This window comes from Triticum dicoccoides, chromosome 4A, assembly GCF_002162155.2.
Source record: "Triticum dicoccoides isolate Atlit2015 ecotype Zavitan chromosome 4A, WEW_v2.0, whole genome shotgun sequence".
Classification (NCBI taxonomy): Eukaryota; Viridiplantae; Streptophyta; class Magnoliopsida; order Poales; family Poaceae; genus Triticum; species Triticum dicoccoides.
Window position 1 is genome coordinate 550,077,667 of NC_041386.1, and position 23,469 is coordinate 550,101,135.

The window sequence follows — 23,469 nt, forward strand, 5'->3', positions numbered from 1 at the left end:
AGATATCTTGTATCATCAATAGATAGAAAGAGGTCAACCCTTATCATTGATAGAAAACCTTTCGATCTATCAGAACAGATCAGGCCATCTATCAATCGATTTGAATCATCTCGCTTTTCGTTCATTTCAGCCACGCCATAATAGCCGCCACAATAAGAAAGAAGCAAGCGAAACAGCTAGAAGCGCTCGCTTCGCCGCGCCCAGCAATTCTTATTCACGGGAAAGCCAACCGAAAGATTCGATTCGGACTTCGTAGAGCCGGTGCTGCTGCTGTCTGCGTAGGGCCGTCCCCCACTCCCGTCCCGGGGCGCTAAGGGGTTTTGTTTTAGGAACAGACGGCGGTGTTTTGCTGACGCCTCGAATCGACGCTTTTGTTGCGACATGCTAAGTTTTCTCCCCTATTGCTAGTAGGTTGATGGGCCGCACGCCCGGCACACATGTTTTGCCCTTGCTTGTGTGTCCATAACTCAAAATAGGTGACCTAACGGCCGCCGCCCGACTAAACATACCAATAGTCACCAAATTCATATGGGCTACTGAGGAGTAGGCAATGATCTTCTTAAGATCAATCTGTCTTAAAGTGGTCAAGGAAGTATATATTATAGCAATCGCGCTTAGAGTATAAATGAAAGGAGTGAAACAAAGTGTCGCTTCGGGAAACATGGGTATTGAAGATCTTAAAAACCCGTAGGTTCCCAATTTTAAAAGAATTCCAGCCAAGATGATGGATCCAGCCGTAGGTGCCTCTACATGGGCTTCGGGTAACCAAATATGAACTGGTACCATAGGCACTTTGATGGCAAAAGAGGCGAAAAAAGCAATCCATAGAAGGCGCCGCTCACTAAATTCAGTGGTTAATAAAATTTGTAAATCGGTGGTTCCTGTTTGGAGAAGAATCAACAGAATAGCTAATAGCATAAAAATATATCCCAGTAAAGTATATAGGAAAAACTGATATGCTGCCTTGATCTTTCTTTGTCTCGAACCCCATACCCCTATAATGATGGTAGAGTCAGGGGTGGCCCCAAAGCGGAATTGACCGGTGGTAGTTGGTCGAAGCTCTAGTGGGTAGCCACTCCCTTCTCAGGGAACCGTACGTGAGACTTCCGCATCATACGGCTCCGTCCCGAGCTTCTGTCGTTGGCCCTTGTCATTAGACCACTATGCTTGTCTTTTCCGCCTTGACTCTCGAATCTTTTGCTTCTCGGGTGGTGGCGAACAATGTTGCCTGCATAGCGGGAGATGCCCGCCCGTCGTCTAGGCCTGCTTCCTGCCCGAAAGAAGGCTAGTCAGACTAGTGGTAGGGGACCCGACCATCAAAAACCCTACCCTATTCTCGAACCCCCTGCCGAGCTCTACCCTACCCGCATTTATTTGGAAGGGGGCCAAAGAAATGTCTCCACCTGCTGCCAACAGTCTTTCTTCGGAATTCTACTGAACGGGTCGATCCTCCCCTCCGTTTGTTTTAGCAACTTATCCTAAGGTCTCTTCGCCAAGAACTCTCCGGCAACGACAGATGAACTAACCTGCCTGCAGTGGCGGGGCGGCTTTTTTTAAAATAAGACCTGGACGATTATCCCTACCCTCGGTAGCTTACGAGTTTACATCCATCCCTGGTCGGGTACAGTTTCCTTTATTTTTATCCCTTGTAGCCGTTACCCGAATTCGTGCAAGTGTGTCCACACCCCCCTGACTTGACGAGGAATTCATTCTCGCGAACAAACACACCCCCTACACACACCTAGGAGCACCCCTTCCTGCATATCCATACAAGACTTGAGTAGGCGGGTCAAGGTCCTACGAGGTACCCACTACTCGGAGTACCCTCCCACCAAAAAAAGATGTGTGGTTCGGTGGTTCGACCAGAAATGCTATGCTTACGCACAAGACTACCCCTCTTCCCGAAAGCTTCGCGGGGACCTTTACTACTTTACGACAACGGGGGACCGCCCGTAGGGGGTTTACTGCACAAGGCCCTTGCAGAGGAAAAGCTTGATCCCAGCGAATAAAAGATGCTCAGCTCCGCACAACATAGGGATTGGCACGCTTTCGGAAAGAACATAGAATAGTAGAGGATCCAGCATGCAGGACACGGCGATCATTAGAAATTCACGAATTAGAAATGCTGTAATATACTCTTTCCCAAAACTTCTCATACCAGACCAACCCACTGAAATGCAAATAGGGATCAGAAATGTGGTCAATATCACAAAGAATAATGAAAGGCCGTCTATACCCATATACAAATGGATGTTTTCATAAGGAAGCCATCGAAGGCTTTCCACAAATTGAGATTTGGCCATAGAAGGATCGAATTGTATCCGAGGAACAGGGGGATACAAAAAAGTAATAAGAGAAATGCACAGACCAATCAATCGTATCGGCCTTATTGAAGAATTTGGAATGAAAAGAGGAGTAATGCTTCCTAGCACGGGACAGAGAATAGGACCACTTAGATCGAAATAGCATTCACAGAAATGTTCTAACATAGAGTAGAATTGAACATTGAAAAGATTAGTTGACAACAGTCAATCAAAAGATGGGGCGCCAAATTACTAAACAATAGGGGTCTTTCTGTGCAAGTCAGCTGAACATCGTAATTGATGAGTGAGTAGGTGGGTTAGGTGCACCCCTCGCCCAGTGGGAAGTCATGAGGCTAGCCCCCCCCCCCACTGAATGAAGAAGTAGTGGGGCCCCCTGCCCGCCCACGTATGCGCCTTTATTTAGATTATAACTAAATATTATACTAAACTTTATCCGGGAATCTTTCTAAAGAATCCATCTGGCAAAACGCAATTTGTCGATTTCAATCTAAGGTGCACCTTGCCTTTTTCAGGTAGCTTTGTTACGCCTATTCAGCTAGGTGGGGCATTGGTCATAGCCGAAGTTGAAGGGAAAAAATAAGGTAATGAGATGATGGTGCCATCAAGAAGTTTTCGACGAACGTAGTAGCGGCCAAAAATGAAACTCTTGCATGAAAGACCAGATTTGACGCAAGATGAATGGCGTTGGGGTTTTTCAAATGAAACCCGCGATCAGAAAGTCACCAACGGAGCCATACAATCTATCTAGTAGTGTGCCATGGCACGGTACTCCGCTTCGGCAGTGGAAGGAGCAACTGTCTATTGCTTTTATCTCATCCAAGATAGTGTCTCGTCTCCCCATAAAATAGATAAGCCTGTAGTTGAGCACCTATCTGAAGGCCCAATCGGCATCAGTAGTTGCATGCAACTCTAAAGAAGACGATGACGGAAAAAAGGACGGCTCGAGAAAAGGTACCTCGAATATATCTAAGAATCCGATGAAGTGCTGCAAAGTGAACTGACCGGGGGGGCAGCCATGAAAGGCTGACTTTCTTAGGAAAAGCCATCTAGGCAAGAGATCGTCGGATAAACCAAACTACCGACCTACTGTATGTACTGCGTCGGATCAGATAATGGTGAGCCATCAGTCGGACGGAGTTTAACATAAAGCTCCAAGGGAGTGTCAACAGTCTTCTCATCATTGAGTTGAGCTCGAGTGATCAAGTCATGACGTTATTTGATCTGAGATACCAAATATCCACGAGGAGAATGTGCGACCTCCAAGCCAAGAAAAGGCTTAGGGCGCGTCAGCGCCTTCATAGCAAATAATTGATGAAGGTGACACTTGATCAGCGATATGGTAACGGAGTAATCACCAGTCAGTTTGATATCATCAACATACAACAATAGAATAGCACGTCCTCGAGGATAAACTGATACGAACATGGCCGAATCATGATCACTCCGAGTAAACCCTGCCTGGATAACATAACCACTGTGCTGAACTTGAAAAACCGACGCTATCGGGGCTTGTTGAGACCATAGATCGCTTTGCGTAAAGGACAGACAAGAGAAGAAATCAGAAGGGCAAGTTCTCTTTCATCCGTCTTTTCTAGGTGCGCATCTCCATCTACTAAAAGTAGGGGTGGTTGCCATAGATAGATTGGGTCATTCGTAACCTGAGCAATAACCGATGCTACTACATCAATAACGAAAATAACCGATGCTACAGCAGAAACTACAGCTATACGTGGCGGCCCCACACGCAGCTTTGTTTAACAAGCATCACCCTTCCTTTCTTTTCAAATGCTTCCTCAGTCAATCAGTAGCTTATTCGATTCCTATTCTTGTTAAGCATCTGATATAGATGGTGGGAACAATGAAGCAGATTCTTCATCTGTAGGTTGCAATCCGTATGATTTCTTTTCTCGATCTCCTGCTTGTGTTTCACCTCGCACCTAAGCATCACGTTCCTAGGGACAGAGACATCTGCGCTCTAAGGCAATCATAGTACTACCAGCATGGTTACATCGTTCTGCGGGAAAGCTTCAACTTCAAAGTCGCCTGATTTGGCACCAGCCAAAGGAGTAGGAACAGCAGCTAGGGAAGCACCATTACCATCCATGGGATGCTTTGTGAACAGCCCCCTCTGTTCAATACCGATACCTGTCAGATTCCATAGCTGATGAATCTCTTTCTTTTTCCACTCTTTCCCCGTCACGCAAGACGCTTTTCTGGCACAAACCTACTAGTTATTTGTCCTGCTGATCTTGGGTGAACTGATGACACTGATGCTCCAAGACCAAGAGTTTTCACAGCCAAAGCTATTGAAGCTGCTCCCTCCCATGAATCACAGCTTTCTGGACGCACTGCTTGAACACCATGGAGCAAGATAGAGAAAAAACTCCTATCCCAGTTGATCGAGCTGAACCCACCCACCGTCAGGCAGGTGCATCAGCCTCTTCTTTCTAGTTTCCGACAGGGCTACCCGCACTAGCCTCTGACCTCTACTCCAAAACCTGAACTTCACAGATCCGAAGCCTAAACCTTCACTACTTCCATCACTTCACAGAGCAGGTCTTGTTTTCAAACTTGCTTTCGGGTTAAGTGCAGAAAATCAATTCAATATTCCTGTCATTGCGGATCTATTAGATGAGCTACATGGTGCAAAACTGTTTTCCAAACTTGATTTGAGATCAGGTTATCATCAGATAAGAATGAGAAGAGAAGACATTCATAAATTTTAGGACATATTTTTGTCATTATGAATACTTAGTGATGCCATTTGGACTCACTAATGCACCTGCTACCTTCCAATCTTTAATGAATCATGTTTTTGCTCCGGAAATACCTTTTGGTATTCTTTGATGATATTCTGATATATAGCAAGACCAAACAAGCTCATCTCAAGCATCTAAAGTTAGTCCTGGACATTCTAAGGTCATAAAAACTATATGCTAAGATTAGCAAATGCAGTTTTCCTGTCCCTCAAGTGGAGTATTTAGGGCATGTTATCTAAGGATAGGGTCTATCTACAGACCCCCACAAAATAGTTGCCATCAAAGAATGGCCAGCACCTAAGACTATCACTCAGTTGAGGAGTTTTCTTGGTATGGCTGCAGAAAAAGAAGATTTGTCAAGAATTATGGGATCAATTCTAGGCCACTTCATGACTGTCTAAAAAAAGATTCATTCCAGTGGTCAGATGCTCAAATTGAGGCCTTCACAACATTGAAGAATTGTCTGGTCACCGCCATTACCTACTTCTGCTTGGACTGGCATCTCCCTGGATTTCTTTGAGGGTCTTCCCAAATCATTGGGCAAAGAAGTCATATTGTTGGTGGTGGACAGGTTCACTAAATATTCTCATTTCATTCCCCTTGCTCACCCTTATACAGTACAATCAGTCTCTCATGCTTTCATGGATAATGTTTTTAAGTGGAATGGATTGCCAAAGTCAATAGTTTCTGATAGAAACTGGATATTCACAAGTAACATGTGGCAGGCCTTCTTTAAAGCACTGCAAGTGAAATTGAGGTTTAGCTCTGCCTATCACCCACAATCAGATGGCCAGACAGAACGTGCGAATCAGTGTGTGGAAAATTACTTGCGTTGCATGGTTTTTCAGCAACCAAGGAAGTGGGCTAGTTTGGATCAAGCAAATGCCACTTGGGAGGATGCCGAATTCATCAAAGGTCTCTTTCCGGAGTTCTATACAGCTCCTATTCGTGGTTGGTGCCCTAATTCCAACACTTGACAATGCTTTGGGGGAGGTATTGTCATATCTGAAGATTACTGTACCTAACTCTCGATCGAATTCAGAGTGCTGCCTTTACTTCATCTGCCGTGAACGGAGCCAAGAGGCTTGCGTTCATTTCTTCAGTTACTCGCATGTTTACTTTCCCCAGTAGCCCAGGGTCGGGAGCTAGGACTTCTGAGGTGAACAATCCCTCAAAGTAACCCTGTATCAGAGATGCTAACTGGTCATTACCTTCGATCCTGTTGCCGTTTGAGTCATTCAGAAACTTCATTATGTTCTTCTTTTTTCTCCGTTGCAAAATGATGTGATGAAAGAAGCTCGTATTTCGGTCTCCATGGCGGAGCCAATTAGCCCTTCCTCTTTGCAGCCATTAATCTGAGTGCAAACTCTCTCAATTAAGTGTTGGAAGCAGTCGCTCCTATCCACTCTGTAAGTGCATCTAGTGCCACCCCTAGTTGGTTTTGGAGTATTGACGACAAACCTAGTTGAGGGACTAATGTGTTTGTGAGAATTGCAGGATAACACAGGTAGAAGTCCCTCATTGATTCGGTTTTACTACCAGAGATGACCCCTAAAAATGTATGAAGACATTGAAGCCAAAGGTGGTATATGAAGGTATTCACATTGAAGACTATGACAAAAGAAGACACGTTATGAAGCCTATGGAGCTCGAAGACTTAGATCTTTCGTAGTTCTTTTTCTTTTGTGTTGAGTCATAGGAACCACCATACTGTTAAGTGGGGTCCAGGAGAACCAGTCAGAATGACTAAAGTGATGCCTAAACCAAAAACCTATGTCTTCGAGTGAAGAAAATGAGAGTGAATCTTGTCCAGAGCCGGACAAGTCAGCTTTGCTTGTAGCCCAAGTAAAGTTGCCATGAGAGTTTGAAATTTGACCATTGCGACACGTGTCAGTTCCTTAGTGACCCAGGGTCATTTCGGACAAATCAGGTCGGGTTGCCAAGTGGCTATAAATAGCCCACCCCCTACAACCATAAACGGTTGGCTGCTCAGATTTTAGTGCACGGCTTTTGTTGTTTGAGAGCAACCCACCTCGAAGCCTTTGAGAGAAAATTCCTAGCGAGGAGAAAAGCCCTAACCACCCAGAGCCATAGAACATTGGGCATCACATAAGTCTTCTTGTCTGTGTGATCTAAAGACTTATTACACTTGAGGACTGTGAATCCTCCAGACGGTTAGGCGTCACGTTCAGAGCATCCAAGAGACATTGTGGATTGCCAGTGAACGAAGTCTGTGAAGGTTTGGGAGTCTACCTTGAAGACTTACCAGAGTGATTGGGCGAGGACTATGTGACCTTAGCTCAAGGAGAATACGGTGAGGACTTGGTGTCCTGAGCTGTGTGTTCAAGACTGGGTGTCCGGGACTGTGTGTCCTAAGGTTTAAATACCTAGCCGCTCCAACCATACGTACAGTTGTCACAGCAACTGGAACTGGTCCAAGACATCATTGTCTTCAACGAGTCACTGGTTTCATCTTCACTTCCTTTTACTTACTGTTACTCATTGTGAAGCCATTGCATGCTTGCTATATCTTTTGTCTTCACAACGTAACTGTATGATTTGTTTGGCTTCATAACTTCTTCCTACCTGATCCTTATTACACTGCAGCTACTTGTCATTGTGCTTTCACTCTATTGAATACTTGACCATGGCTTGCCTAGTGTAATCTAACTTCCGCTGCATGGTGATAGGCATATCTCTACTGTTTGTCTTCATAACTTCCACGTTTTGAAGACTTTCATAAAAATCGCCTATTCACCCCCCTCTAGTCGATATAACGCACTTTCAATTGGTATTAGAGCAAGGTGCTCCCTTGTTCTGTGTGATTCGGTTTAACCACCTAGAGTTTTAGCTATGTCGACTGCAGGGATAATCAAAGTCTCCGCTGTGTGCCCCGTCTTCGATGGAACTGAATATCCCTACTGGAAGAATAAGATGCGCATGCATCTCGAAGCCATTGACGTCGACCTATGGTATGTCGTCGAGAACGGCGTTCCCAAGGCTGGAGAAGGTGTCACTGCTGCTGATGTCAAAAAGTTCACTCAACTGGACTCTACTGCCAAAAATATCATCTGTGGTCATCTGACAAAAGGACAGTATGGCCGTGTGAGTGCCTTGAAGACATCCAAGTTGGTCTGGGACTGGCTCTCCAAGGTCAATGAAGGCATCTCAACCCAGAGAGATCAAAGAATCAGTGTTCTTCGCAACCTCTTCAACCGCTTCAAGCGAAATGACAATGAGAATGTCCAGCACACATTTGACTGGCTCACTGACATCACAAATGAGCTTCAAGCCCTCGGCGCCACTGAGATCACCAAACATGAAGTCGTCAAGACGCTGCTGAGATCACTTGATAGTTCGTTTGACATCCTAGCCCTGATGATTCAAGAACGTCCTGATTTCAAGACACTCGATCCGTCTGACATACTTGAGAGGCTCAACACACATGACTTTCAGCTTTCTGAGAAAAGAGATATCTACGGTCCAAACTATGGGCGAACTCGTGCCTTGAAGGCAAAAGCTGTTTCCTCATCTGAAGAAGAATCTGATAGTAGTTCTGATGATCCTGAAGACATTGGGAGGGAACTTGCAATGCTTGTGAAGAAGTTCCAAAATTTCACCAAGAAGAAAGGCTTCAGAAAATCTTCACGATCAAGCTCAAGGAATGATGAAGCTTCTGCTCATGACTACAAGAAGAAAACATGTCACAAGTGCAAGAAAACTGGACACTTCATCTCTGAGTGTCCACAGTGGGACAATGAGAATAGAAGGAAGAAGAAGAGCAAGGAATATGATTCTGAGGACAAAAAGAAGAAGAAATACTCAAAGTCTTCTTCCAAGTCTTCCTCAAAGTCTTCATCACACAAGAAGAGCTCATCTGGCAAGGCACGTGCGTTTGTTGGCAAGGAAATGGATTCAGAGGAGGAGTCCGCTTCTGAGGAGGCAGAGGTGGAGTCTGAGGAGGAGTCTGATTCTGGCATTGCGAGTCTGGCTACAGCATACGTCGCCAAGTCCATCTTCAACACTAAAGACAATGACTTCATCACTGACACTGATGCAAATAACAAGAACAACTCCACTCCTACCTACTGCTTCATGGCACGCGGTGCCAAGGGTACGACACCAGCGTCTTCAAAGTCTTCAGAATGGATTATTAACAGTGGGTGTACAAATCACATGACTGGCAAAAGAAGCCTTCTCATGGACTCAACCTTACGTCCATCCGACAAGAGCCACATCACATTTGCTGACACTGGTAAAAGTAAGGTATTGGGTCTAGGTAGAGTTGCAATCTCAAAGGATCAACACATGGATAAAGTCATGCTTGTTGAATCCCTTGGCTTCAACTTAATGTCTGTCTCAATGCTTTGCGATTTGAACATGATCGTAATGTTTGGAAAATATCGTTGTCTTGTACTAATGGAATCTGACAAGTCTCTAGTGTTTGAAGGGTATCGAAAAGATGATCTGTATGTGGTAGATTTCTCAACCTTTCGAACTGCTCCACATGGATCTTTTCGGCCCCACTCACTACTCAACTTTCACCACTACTGCTTGCCTCTATGGCTTCGTTATTGTTGATGATTATTCTCGATATACTTGGGTGCACATAATCCTTTACAAGACTGAAGTGCAGGATGTTTTCAGACGCTTCACCAATCGAGCTATGAACAATTTTGGCGCCAAGATAAAGCACATCAGAAGTGACAATGGCACTGAATTCAAGAACACTGGCCTTGATACATATCTTGATACCTTGGGCATCACACATGAATTCTCAGCTCCGTACACGCCACAGCAGAATGGCGTCGTCGAACGCAAGAACAGAACACTCATTGAGATGGCCAGAACAATGCTAGATGAATACAAGACTCCAAGAAAATTCTGGACTGAAGCCATTGACACTGCATGCCATACAATCAATCGTGTTTATCTTCACAAGCTTCTGAACAAGACATCTTATGAACTCCTAACTGGCAAGAAGCCAAATGTCAGTTACTTCAGAGTATTTGGCGCAAGGTGCTGGATCAAGGACCCACACCACACCTCAAAGTTTGCACCAAAAGCACATGAGGGCTTTATGCTTGGATATGGAAAGGATTCACACTCCTACAGAGTCTTCAATCTCTTTCATTAAAAAGTGGTTGAAATAGTGGATGTGCGGTTCGATGAGACAAATGGTTCACAAAGAGAGCAACTGCCAAATGTGCTAGATGAGATTCCAGCTAGTGAATCAATCAAGCTAATGGGAACTGGAGAGATTATACCTTCTGAAGCTCAGCCTGAAGAAGAACTTATCATCTCAGCACCTGATCAACATGAAGACATTGCTCAGCCTGAAGACATTCCTCCCAACAACAACACAGATCAGCAAGAGCAAAGTCTTCGCCCTGTACATCCTTGTGTTGCCAATGAAGTACAGATTGACAGAATAATTGACAACATCAATGCACCTGGTCCACTCACTCGTTCAAGGGCAACTCAGCTAGCAAATTTCTGTGGGCACTTCGCGTTCGTCTCAATATCAGAACCCAAGAAAGTTGAAGAAGCCTTCATGGAACCTGAATGGATTCAAGCTATTCAAGAAGAGCTTCAACAGTTTGAGCTGAATAATGTATGGGAACTGGTTAAGTGTCCTGATCCACGGAAGCACAACATAATAGGCACCAAATGGATATACCGCAACAAACAAGATGAGCATGGTCAAGTTGTCAGAAACAAAGCTCGTCTCGTTGCTCAAGGATATACTCAAGTGGAAGGCATTAACTTCGATGAAACATTTGCTCCCGTGGCTAGGCTTGAAGCCATACGCATTCTGCTGGCCTATGCAAATCATCATAACATACTTCTATATCAAATGGATGTGAAGAGTGCCTTTCTCAATGGCAAGATTGAAGAAGAAGTGTATGTTGCACAACCACCTGGCTTTGAAAATCCAAAACATCCTGACATGGTATACAAGCTCAACAAGGCACTGTATGGCCTCAAACAAGCCCCTAGGGCCTGGTATGACACACTCAAATACTTCCTGAAAAGCAAAGGCTTCATACCTGGTTCCCTAGATCCCACTCTTTTCACGAAGACATATGATGGTGAACTGTTTGTGTGCCAAATATATGTGGATGACATTATCTTCGGCTGCACCAATCAGAAGTACAGTGAAGAGTTTGGATACATGATGCAAGAGCAATATCAGATGTCCATGATGGGGGAGCTGAAGTTCTTCCTTGGTCTTCAAATACGACAACAACGCAATGGCATCTTCATATCTCAAGAGAAGTATCTCAAAGATTGCCTGAAGAAGTTCGGTATGCAAGACTGCAAAGGATTCACAACACCAATGCCAGCCAAACATCATCTAGGTCCTGACGACAATGGTAAAGAGTTCGATCAAAAGGTATACCGCTCCATGATTGGTTCTTTGCTTTATTTATGTGCATCTAGGCCAGATATTATGCTTAGTGTTTGCATGTGTGCTCGATTTCAAGCGGCACCAAAGGAGTCGCATCACTTAGCTGTGAAGCGAATTCTTCGATATTTGGCTCACACCCCAACTCTAGGATTATGGTATCCAAAGGGCTCAGAGTTTGATTTGGTTGGATTTTCGGATGTTGATTACGCTGGTGACAAAGTTGATCACAAGTCTACATCAGGCACATGTCACTTTGTGGGACGATCACTTGTATGTTGGTCTTCAAAGAAGCAGAACTGTGTATCTCTCTCCACTGCTGAATCTGAATACATTGCTGCTGGATCTTGCTGCGCTCAGCTTCTGTGGATGAAGCAAACACTCAAGGACTATGGCATTCATCTGAAGCAAGTGCCACTTTACTGCGACAATGAAAGCGCCATCAAGATTGCCAACAACCCAGTTCAGCACTCGAAGACAAAGCACATTGAAATTCGTCATCACTTTCTCAGAGATCATGTTGTAAAGGAAGACATTGATATCATACACGTCAACACTGAAGAACAATTGGCAGATATCTTCACTAAGCCCTTGGATGAGAAGAGATTTTGCAAGTTACGGTGTGAGCTAAATATCATGGAATCCTCAAATGTCCTCTGATCAGGCACACATCCTAACACTTATGCATATGATGACTTAGATGTGCAACGCACAAAGTAAAGTATATCTTCAATCAATGTAGACATACATTCTAAGTGTGAATACATTAATGTGGAATTTGACTTCGAAGCGCCATGATAATTGTGAGCCGTGTCTGGGTCTAATACTTCCTATACGGTGGGTAATGCCACCACCAAACGTTCTATTTTGAAGTGTTTCACTCATGGCGTTACCTTGCAATATCTTCACATTTGGTTTGGCTTCGAACTCAACATGTCTTCATGATTATCTTCACTACGTTGATTATATAGATGTATACATACTAGTGTTCTATCCTCTATAGCATTCACTTATAGCTATGTCTTCTTGGTTGAATCTTTTGAACTAAGTGAATGTGATCGGACCCTAATCTCTCTATGCTTTCTATCTCAAAGTCTATCTCTCTAAGTCATATGCATTCTATTGAAACTGTCGAATGTCTTCACTGCGTCCTTGTCAGCAGAAGATATAGAGACAACCATAAAGTCCGTTTTCAATGCTCATTCCTCCACATAAAATCCGGAGAAGTAGGAACGACTGCCCGACAATCCAGGCGTGCGTGGGATGTGGAACTGCCCCCAAAATACCGCATGATGGCCACGCACTACTCAAATGCGAATCGCCAGGGGCACCTGAGTAATAGCGCAGTGCCGCCCCTGCGCCTATAAATTCACACTTACCGCGGTCATTATCTCCTTCTTCCACCCTCGCACGAACCCTAGCGCCACCGCTAGCTCTCGACGACGCCGGCGACGAAGCGCTTCGCTGCCGCAACTTCTCCGACGCTGTCCTCACGCCGATTGCGGACATCATCCTCTCCGTCGTCGCCGTAGGTGTCTTCCGTCGCCAAGTTAGGGCACGGAGGACTGAACTGCTCAGCATCATCTCTCACTTCCGTCTAGCAGTTCCAAGTGTGGTAAATAAAACTTCTTTTTACAGCCTCTTTTGATCTCATGGTTCTGTCACTTTCTACCATAAGAAGTTTCTCTTCACATAAGATAGATCTCTCAATCTGCATCTCATAACATGCCTAGTATATTCACTTATGCTTCATAAAGTAGTTAGATTCCTCACTTGTACTGATCTGTGGGTTCGTACAAATCTGGAACCAACTTCTTATCTATGAGTGAATGTCTTCGCACGATGAGGTCAATGTCTTCTAAACTGATTAATCTTCAAAACCTTCTGAGAATGCATATGACCTCTTCCCCTTCCCTCGCACCTTAATGCTATCACAGGTACATGTCCGTGGGAGAATCCTTCGGTTCTCATAGTCTGCATTCATTTGCAGAATTCCTACAGCATCACATAAACTCTCCTAAAGCCAGTTCCTGTTGGTCCAGCAAAAGAAAGCCTTTGAAGCCTTTAAAAGTCTTGAAGCCTTTCAAGTTAAAGTTTATGGCTTCAGAAGCAGCAGCAAGGAAGGGGGGCAGACAGAACGTGAAGGAACTTCCAAAGATCTGCCTGAAGACCTGGCAGAAATGTATAAAACAGATCCAGAAGAGAGTTATGGGCAGCGCAAGATGGATTCGACGCTATTGGGCTGAACAATGGTTCAAATACCGCTTCGTCACCCAGGAGTATGCTGAGAAAAGCGCCATCAAGAGACCATGGGGGGACATCCTCTACAAGAATCTCGCACCCAGGACCAGAGATGAAGCCATTGCTCAGGGCTTCTACCCATGCATGGTCCGAGGACCACAGCCTGATGATGCACATCCGTCGTCACTACTCTGGTGTCGTGACGACAATCTGTTCAAGCGTAACTTCCAGTTTGCCCAACAATCAGCGAAGCAGAACAAGAAGAAATTTGGGTTAGACTTCAACCCTGGTCCCTCCGCACCAAGGGCAGATGGCACACGCGACCCAGAACCCAATATCATCGGTCCGTTTGCCATCCTTGAAGGCCTCATCACTCACATCTTAGTCCAAGAGACTGCCGTGAATGACCCTCCAGCTGACTCGGAGTCTGATGAAGCTCCTGCTGTACCGAAGCCAAAGCAGTCGAAGAAGCCAAAAGCTTCAAAGCTGGCCCCTTCATCAAAAATCTCAAGGGCGAAGCCATTGGCAACTGCACCTCCTGAAGACAGTGTGCAGTCTGAAGACGTATCCCGCGTCTCCAAGCCCCAGAAGGCCAAGGTGCCTCAGCCACACACCGGCAAAGAGCTCACAGCTGCTGCCATTCTGCGCAGCGAAGACATAGATCTGTCAAGTGATGAAGATCTTGGAGATGACGCTCTAGAGCAGCTCATCAAAAGCAAAGAAGAAGCTGAAATCTTCAACAATTTTCCTCTCTTTGATGTCGCCATCATCCACAATTTCATCGACAAATGGTTTGCCTCACCACACATCAGCTTCGAAGATCTGCAGCTGCCCGTTGGCCTTAGCGTCGCATTCCAAGGCGCTATTGCTTCAGAACTTGCTATTGCCCAGCGCATAGTTGAACTGAAGCAGAAAATTGATCATGAAAAGGCTCAGTTCAAGAAGCATATGGCTAAGCTCAGTGTGCAAGAAGTGAAGAGCTTCAAAACCATGTTGCATGAGATCAAGGAAAATTTTCTGAAGAAGCGTGCAGAAGCTCAGGGCTCACGTGAGCGGATGAAGTCTCTGGCTGAAAGATGTGTACAAGCCTACAATGAGGCTGAGAAGCGCAAGGCACTTGGGCGTCCTGGCATCAACCCCAAGATGGCCGCGCAGAAGAAGAAGAAGCCTGCTATGGCTGAACCAGAGGCTCCTAGGCAAGAAGCAGTTCCAATTGTCTTCACAACTGCAACGACTGGCTCGAAGCCAAAGAGCCGGTCAACAGCTTCAGAGCTCAAGAAGACAAGAACTGCTGAGGCTGAAGCCAGGAAAAGGAAAAGCTCTGAAGCCTCTCCTACTACCCTCAGCAAGAAGAAGCGAAAGATCAAGAAATCTCGGGCTGCTCCCAGAGAGCCCTTGATTGTTGAACCTATCTCTATGGTTCGACCCAACGTAGAACGTCAACTGACGGTTCATGAGCCCGCTTCCACAGAGGCTCCTGAAGCTGAAGACATACCAGCAGCCGACCCCATTGCTGCTGAAGACGTTGGTCATCAGGACAATGTACAAGATGATGCAGCCCTTCCTCAGAATGAACAAAGCGAACTCATCAGCATTGGTCGTCCTCTGACGCCAATTGCACAAGATGCGTCATGGGCGGATCGCCCCCAGGAGGAAGAAGACAATGAGGCCCAGCCCACTCCAACCCCACAGGCGTCGTCTGCATTCCGCAGGCTTCACAGAGGTCCAAGGCCTCAAGTCTATACTGAAGACATTCCGGCTGCATCAGCCGAAGAAGAAGCATCACAAGAGCCCACTCCAATGCTCCATCAAGAAGCAGTTCTCCAGGAGAACGTGCCTAAGTCTAACCCTCCAGCTAGTCGCGTGGAGGCTGAAAATGTTGAGGCTGCCACAACAAACACTGAAGCCAATGTGGAGCCCTCCCCACCAAAAGCTTCAGCAGACAGCGAAGCTACTGATCCAGACACTTCTGTTCCTGAGTCTGCTACAGGTCCTCAATTTGATTACCATGTTGAGCACAGGACTCATGTCTAGAAGCCAGTCTCAAGGCTGCCAAGGTTCCCAGGTCCTGCATCAGCACCTGGCTCATTTGACATCAATAGCTTCAAGGCAGACAATACATTTTTCAACAGCTCCAAGAACCCCTATTCAAGGGAAAGGATTTCATCAGATAGGTTCTGGAGCTATCCTCAGCGCAGCTACTATTCATGCATCCTATACAACCAAGGTCGCATCTTCCCGCACAAGCGCCTTGATGCTGAAGCCATTGCTGGTCTGCCCTGCTTAGAGGAAGCGCTGGATTTCTTTAAGCAAGTGGGTCTGCTGCGGTTTGTCACTGATGAAGAGCACTGGAATGAAGAGCTTCTGCTTCAGTTCTATGCCACCCTCCACATTAAAGGATACAACAGAGATCCGAAGACTTGGGTCCTGGAGTGGATGACCGGCAATGTCCATCATGAAGCCAATGCATTTGATATCATTGAGCTCACCGGCCTGCCCACTCCTGGCGAATTCTTTGAGGAAGGTTGTCAACTACATGCTGAAGCTATTGAGAGCATATTCCAGAGGCCTGAACCACATATGAGTCAGATGCTCTCAATGATGAAGCCATTGCCCCATGATGCACCCTATCCAACTGAGTTCTTCGTTGAAGACCTTGAGTACCTGCCCAGGACCATATATCACATCATCCGGCGAACTCTCTGGCCCATTAAGGGACACTCTCCACATGCCAAGATTGAGGGTGCAATGAAGAATCTCATATTCTATATCCTTCATGCAAAATGCTTCAACGCACAGGATTTCTTCATACGCCAACTTGCAGCGCCAGGCTCAGATTTATTTGGTTTGAAGTTCTATGCTCCTTGGGTGATGAGGCTGATCAAACTGCACTCTGCGATCTCATATCAGCCCTCAGCTCGAAACCATTGGATCTTCTTGCCCGATGTGGATACCTCTTCTGAAGCTATATATCCTGAGCCTGCCAAGCAACCGTTGAGTCTTCAGAATGCAGAACACCAGAGCTTCACTCAGAATGATGAAGGTGTTGAAGCCATCTCCAGGGTGTATCCTTTGGCTGGCACTACACGTGCGCCACACCCTGCTTCAACTGAAGCCACTGATAGTGCAACTGCTTCAAGACCCAAGAAGCGCACTCGTGTTCTCACTGACCGAGAGCTTCTTGTGGCCCTTCATCAAAAACAAGATAGGCATCACGACTGGCTAAAGCGTCAGATGAAAAGCCTCTTGGTGGATGTTAATCGTCTTCGAAATCTTGCCACCAAGAATGCTTTCGTCACTCATGAAACCTGTCGTCGTACTTGGAAAGGGCTCTCAATGATATGTACTGAAGCTGAACTTGAAGAGGATGGCTTCACAGAGCGCTTCAAGTTTGACACCACACCTCCTAGAAGGGCTGTGATGCGAAACACACCATCACTTGAAGACTCTGAGTTTTCTTCATCTGCTGCCACAGTCACTGCCAGAATCATTGATGAAGAAGACGATGCTACATCACCGCCACCTGCTTCAGCACCTCCAAGCTCTTCTGCACCGCCAAACACCTCCAACGACCCTGCTGCTCCTGGGAACGAATAGACACCCTATGTCTTCAAACCTTTTTGGTCCTTGCTGACAAAAGGGGGAGAAGCATATGGGTTGATAGTCTTCAAGCGGGTCCATATGGTCGGGTGCTTTATGTTTTGCTATATTTTGCTTCGTGCTTACAACTCTCGTTTTTGCTTCATTTGGTTCTTATGAGTTGTAACACTTAAATCAGATGGTCGTCTGCTACTTGTTTGCCACCCTGTTTTGCGAAGATAAATTCCGCATGTGTGATGATAAATTCCGCACTTAGCTCATTCTGCAGACGTCCATTTTCCATTATGCATGTCATTATCTTCATATACTTTCACATGCATAGTGGATTTTCATCATAAGCTGAAGTGGATCTCCAAGTACAACCTGCCATGTGCATTTGCATTCCAAAAGCAAATTAACTTATATGCACATCTTCAGGGGGAGCCCTTGCAACTTATGAAGACAACTCCTTATCCTTTACAATTTCACAGACTATATTCCCCATTGAAAACTTCAACTAGTTTGTCATCAATCACCAAAAAGGGGGAGATTTTAAGTGCATCTAGTGCCACCCCTAGTTGGTTTTGGAGTATTGACGACAAACCTAGTTGAGGGACTAATGTGTTTGTGAGAATTGCAAGATAACACAGGTAGAAGTCCCTCATTGATTTGGTTTTACTACCAGAGATGACCCCTAAAAATATATGAAGACATTGAAGCCAAAGGTGGTATATGAAGGTATTCACATTGAAGACTATGACAAAAGAAGACACGTTATGAAGCCTATGGAGCTCGAAGACTTAGATCTTTCGTAGTTCTTTTTCTTTTGTGTTGAGTCATAGGAACCACCGTACTGTTAAGTGGGGTCCAGGAGAACCAGTCAGAATGACTGAAGTGATACCTAAACCAAAAACCTATGTCTTCGAGTGAAGACAATGAGAGCGAATCTTGTCCAGAGCCGGACAAGTCAGCTTTGCTTGTAGCCCAAGTAAAGTTGCCATGAGAGTTTGAAATCTGACTGTTGCGACACGTGTCAGTTCCTTAGTGACCCAGGGTCATTTCGGACAAATCAGGTCGGGTTGCCAAGTGGCTATAAATAGCCCACCCCCTACAACCATAAACGGTTGGCTGCTCAGATTTCAGTGCATGGCTTTTGTCGTTTGAGAGCAACCCACCTCGAAGCCTTTGAGAGAAAATTCCTAGCGAGGAGAAAAGCCCTAACCACCTAGAGCCAGAGAACATTGGGCATCACATAAGTCTTCTTGTCTGTGTGATCTGAAGACTTATTACACTTGAGGACTGTGAATCCTCCAGACGGTTAGGCGTCGCGTTCAGAGCATCCAAGAGACATTGTGGATTGCCAGTGAACGAAGTTTGTGAAGGTTTGGGAGTCTACCTTGAAGACTTACTAGAGTGATTGGGCAAGGACTATGTGACCTTAGCTCAAGGAGAATATGGTGAGGACTTGGTGTCCTGAGCTGCGTGTTCAGGACTGGGTGTCCGGGACTGTGTGTCCTAAGGTTTAAATACCTAGCCGCTCCGACCAGACGTATAGTTGTCACAGCAACTGGAACTGGTCCAACACATCATTGTCTTCAACGAGTCACCGGTTTCATCTTCACTTCCTTTTACTTACTGTTACTCATTGTGAAGCCATTGCATGCTTGCTATATCTTTTGTCTTCACAACATAACTATATGATTTGTTTGGCTTCATAACTTCTTCCTACCTGATCCTTATTACACTGCAGCTACTTGTCATTGTGCTTTCACTCTATTGAATACTTGACCATGGCTTGCCTAGTGTAATCTAACTTCCGCTGCATGGTGATAGGGATATCTCTACTGTTTGTCTTCATAACTTCCACGTTTTGAAGACTTTCATAAAAATCGCCTATTCACCCCCTCTAGTCGATATAACGCACTTTCACACTCCTACCAGGGAGGGGAGCCCCAAGTATTTGTCAGTGAGCGATTCAATGAAAATATTCAGCAGGTTGCATACCTCTTGTCTGTCCCCCCTATCTGTCTAAGGGTCCTTGGTAAAACTCTCTTCATTGAAGGCAGTACGTGGGTATCCATCTTATCTACGGTCTGCGGGTCATCCACATGACCAAAACAAAGGGTACGAAAGCAGTGAAACCGATATATCTGTTGAAGGCGATCCCACCGGTCCTATTTATTAAGTTGCAATGGTGAGTATCTTTGGACCCCAAAGAGTTGTATAAGTTGGAAAATGGAGATTTGCCTGTGGCATTAGCCGTTGGGCAGCTAGCTATTGCATTTGAAGGCTCCACAGAAAGAACCCGCAGGTACTATTATGACAGGTGGCTTCAAATCCAGTTTGTTAGTCGTTTGCATCTCGGTTAACAAAAATAAGCTTGAATCCCTCCATTCGTAGATCAATCAGCTAAAGTTGTTAAAACAATGCCCCGGTAAAAAGGTAGCAGAAGGTCGTTCTTTCTTACTCGAAGTTGCACTCAGGTGATGCCGTTTTAGAGCTAGGTGATATTCTCTGTGTAAACCAGTATCGTATCTGTTCGATATGGAACATTCTATAAGTATAGTCATTTCAATCTTCCTCAAAGGATCTCCGATCTATTGTGCAACCTTCCCTTCGAAACCCACCCCACACGAATACTTCTACCCCTTATCACAGCTCCAATGCCCACGGGCATCTGTCTCTAGCACAAATCTTTTACTGAAATCAGGGAGAACCAACACAGGGGCCTCAATTAAAGCTTGCTTGAGAACATCAAAGGATTGCTTTGGCTTGTCCACACAAATGGTACTCCTTTCTTTAACAAGTTCGTGAGAGGTCTCCTAATTATGTATATACAGGATGAGTCACATCTTGACCGGAGCCATGCGGAGCACAAAAAGTGAAGAGAAAGGATTTGTTCACCACTTTAAGCCAAAAGATAGAAATGAAAGCTGTTCCCATAGAATGAGATTAGATCCCGCAAGTGAGCTATTTATACCGAAGCTTACAAGAAGCAAAGTTGAAATGGGAGCTTTCCCACCACGGCATCCAACTCTTCTCTTCCGTAAGCAAAGGGGCTTTCAACGAGATAGGGAGCTGTACAATTTCACCCGTGGGTGGGGCTGGCTCACAATACAACAATTATCGCTACTGATTCCAGATAGAATGTTGATACCGATGGAAAAGCACTTCTTTCTATGTATAGAGCAGTGAACTAAAAAAGTGTCCTTTCTCGATGCATAACATTGTATAAGTCAACCCAAGCCGCTTCTTCATCTCCGGGAATCGGGTAAGGTACTTTTGGAACACGAATGGGCATATTAGATTAATATTATTATATTATAGTAAGAAAACTACACTTTAATATATAAACATAAGAATGGAAGAGAAAGAAAGAACCTGAGAAGAGCTTAGTTGGAACTCTTTACCGGGATCATAGGGGCTATGCTCCCCTCTCTCTGTCTCAGTCCCAGCCAACGGCATAGCAACACCTACTCTTCCTTCTGATGCAGCCTTCCTGGATCCATAATTTGGCTTCCTCGTTTATTGATTGCTTGCAATCGCCACAACACCGTTGAGTGAGCGTCATAGAATCCTCCAGGCGTGAAGTAGAAGTTCTTCGAACCTTGATTGTGTGTGTTCGTGCCCACTCCAATAGAGCATTTGGCCCTGTGAGCTTTGACTACGAAAGCTACCTATGTCAATCAGTATAGCCACTAGAGGGATTGGAACAGGTATATTCCTTCTCAGACAGTACTTTAAGACAAACACGGTTCACAAGGTGGATTTTCTATCTATTAGTTGACTACGGAGCTTCCTCATCCCGACCTATCTATATGTGAAAAGCTCTCCGCCAGAATCTTCGTAGTAGTAAGTCGTGGGTTACAAGCTGTCCCTTCCTCAAACCACCCCGCAATAGATATAGGGTTTACCAACCTCAGGCATGGACATAGACACCAAATCATTTTGATGGAGGGCCCATTTTTGGAATAAAAAGGATAGAGACCAGACGTAGTCCAATCGGAAGGTCGTGCTTTAGAGAAAGACTTGTGTTCTATAGGAACAGCTGCCTATGTTCACCCGGCTGCCCTGCCTATCGCAGAACTGCTGTGAAGCATCCACTCTATTCAATTAGAAATAGCATCTATAACTAGTAGTAGACGGTTGCTTCGAGGTCTCACAGGTCCTGCTTAAGCGAAAATGTAGTTGTGGAAGTAGTCTTGCCCACTTTGCCTTACGCTCATAGAGATCTATAAGTATCCCTCTTGTCTAAGTAGGTAAGTACGCTCGGCCCAGTACTAAACTTTAGCATTAAAGCCAGAGTCCTTATTTTCATGAATGTTCAGGAAGAAGAGAATCCCTAAGTGAGAATTGAATGCCATCCCATTTCCTAAAGAAAGAGATTTCCAATATACGTGAATCACGAAAGAACCAATGTTGTAACTTGCTTCATCCGGCATTATAAGTAATCAATGAGATTTTCTTCCTCGAGAACAAAAAGCTACACGAGGAGAGCCTTGTTTACTAATATGTTACTAAAAGACCAGAGGTGATGGCCTCTGAATTGCAGGGTATGGAAAGTGGGTGTTAATCAACAAGATTATCTACATTTGCGGAAACCACTACTGGAATAAAGTTAGATCTTTATTTCATTTCAAGGAAAAGTTTCAGGGTTTAGCCACCACTCAGGCAGTAGTGAAAAATCAAACAAACTCTAGACGAAAGTGCATGGAGGATCTGTGATTCCTCCTACCTTATGAGCCCTTACGAAATGCCATTTTGAATGATGGACAAATCATGGGTGTCGGCGGTCTAGTCAGAGCATTTTGGAGCGCCTGAGCGGGCAAAGTAGGTTGACCCGTCCCGAGGGGGAGGGAACAAACGGGCAATTGAACACCATAGGGCACAAACGAATAGCCAGTAACGACCTGTATATATCAGGCAAGAGGTGCTACTCCGACCCGGAATCCTGCGTGATGGTTGGTCACCTTACCAATAATCTTCTTAATGTTGGAGAAAATGAGGATCATTGACTTAAATTGGAATTGATACCTAGACTACTTGGTTCTAGCTTGCCACCCCAGAAGGCAACGTATACACAAGTATAGACTATAGGTAACACTGTAGGGTACAGCCTTGGGTAGTCTTAGGGTTTTCCAAGATATGATATGATCGGGTTATTTATTAGAATCGGAAATAGCTAGACGAATAAGTAGGCTTTAAAAGGACGAATAAAGTAGGAATTCTAACTCAAAGTACTCCAGCTTAAGGAAAGACATGCAACATTGGTGATCAACGTATGGAATTTCCGCTATTTCGTTCCGGGAAAACACTTGTTTTTTCACGTTTTTCCTTCGCTGTTCTTTCCTGGATTTTCTGTTGATGATTCTTCCCCTTAAAAAAAGCTTTTCCCTATAAAAAATATGTGGCCCTTTTCTTTCCCGAAAAGGCATTCATTGTTCGTTCTGTGCCAGGAACCAGATTTGAACTGGTGACACGAGGATTTTCAATCCTCTGCTCTACCAACTGAGCTATCCCGACTATTTATTGTGCATCATCCTAGTAGAGTACTTGTATCTATGTCAATTAAAGGGACTAAAAAGAAAAAAAAGTATTCTCAAATTGGACTTAGTAAATATCAGGATAATGATATGGATTGTGAATGACTTACTTAATAATAGGGATTACTTGCCTATACTATAATATGTTCATTTGTATGAATGGGATAAGATCCAAAGAAGTCAGTTCGGATCCGTTTGTGAAAGAGTAGAATAAGAAAGATAGTGAATCTTGTTTGAACCATTATGAAAAATAGAGGTTGGTACAATAGTTAGGAAGTAAAATGGGCTTTTTATTGGGGATAGAGGGACTTGACTTGAACCCTAACGATTTAGAAAGTCGACGGATTTTCCTCTTACTAGAAATTTCATTGTGGTCGGTAACGTTGGTGAATTAACAGAAACGAAAAGAGAGGGATTCGAACCCTCGTTAAACAAAAGCCTACATAGCAGTTCCAATGCTACGCCTTGAACCACTCGGCCATCTCTCCTACATAATCTTATTATTGACCAGAAACTGAGTGAATAGCGAGTTTTCGTATCACTAAAGTACAGGTACAACCGATCACAGGTTCCATAGGGAGTTTGACTTCCTTTCCAATTTCATATTTCTCAAC

The 23,469-nt window shown here is 44.8% G+C and overlaps 1 protein-coding gene and 2 non-coding genes across 3 annotated transcripts; all 3 read right to left on the reverse strand.

The window, feature by feature from the left end:
- Nucleotides 1-384: 384 nt before the first annotated feature.
- On the reverse strand, nucleotides 385-2,587 carry LOC119283638 (NADH-ubiquinone oxidoreductase chain 4-like). Its single transcript, XM_037563102.1, has 2 exons — nucleotides 2,029-2,587; nucleotides 385-1,006 (listed from the first exon to the last, which is right to left on the reverse strand). The coding sequence occupies exons 1-2, from the start codon at nucleotides 2,487-2,489 to the stop codon at nucleotides 385-387; spliced, it is 1,083 nt and encodes a 360-aa protein (XP_037418999.1). The 5' UTR covers nucleotides 2,490-2,587.
- A 20,175-nt stretch (nucleotides 2,588-22,762) lies between these two features.
- On the reverse strand, nucleotides 22,763-22,835 carry TRNAF-GAA. The gene has a single exon. It is a non-coding gene; the product is annotated as a tRNA-Phe (tRNA).
- A 421-nt stretch (nucleotides 22,836-23,256) lies between these two features.
- On the reverse strand, nucleotides 23,257-23,343 carry TRNAS-GGA. Its single transcript has one exon. It is a non-coding gene; the product is annotated as a tRNA-Ser (tRNA).
- Nucleotides 23,344-23,469: the final 126 nt, after the last annotated feature.

What these genes read in the sequence shown, in the direction of transcription:
- LOC119283638 (XM_037563102.1), bottom strand. Translation starts at nt 2,489, where the DNA reads ATGTTAGAACATTTCTGTGAATGCTATTTCGATCTAAGTGGTCCTATT. An exon ending in AGCGTGCCAATCCCTATGTT is followed by an intron (nt 1,007 to 2,028) that starts GTGCGGAGCTGA and finishes CCCTGACTCTAC; the next exon opens with CATCATTATAGGGGTATGGG.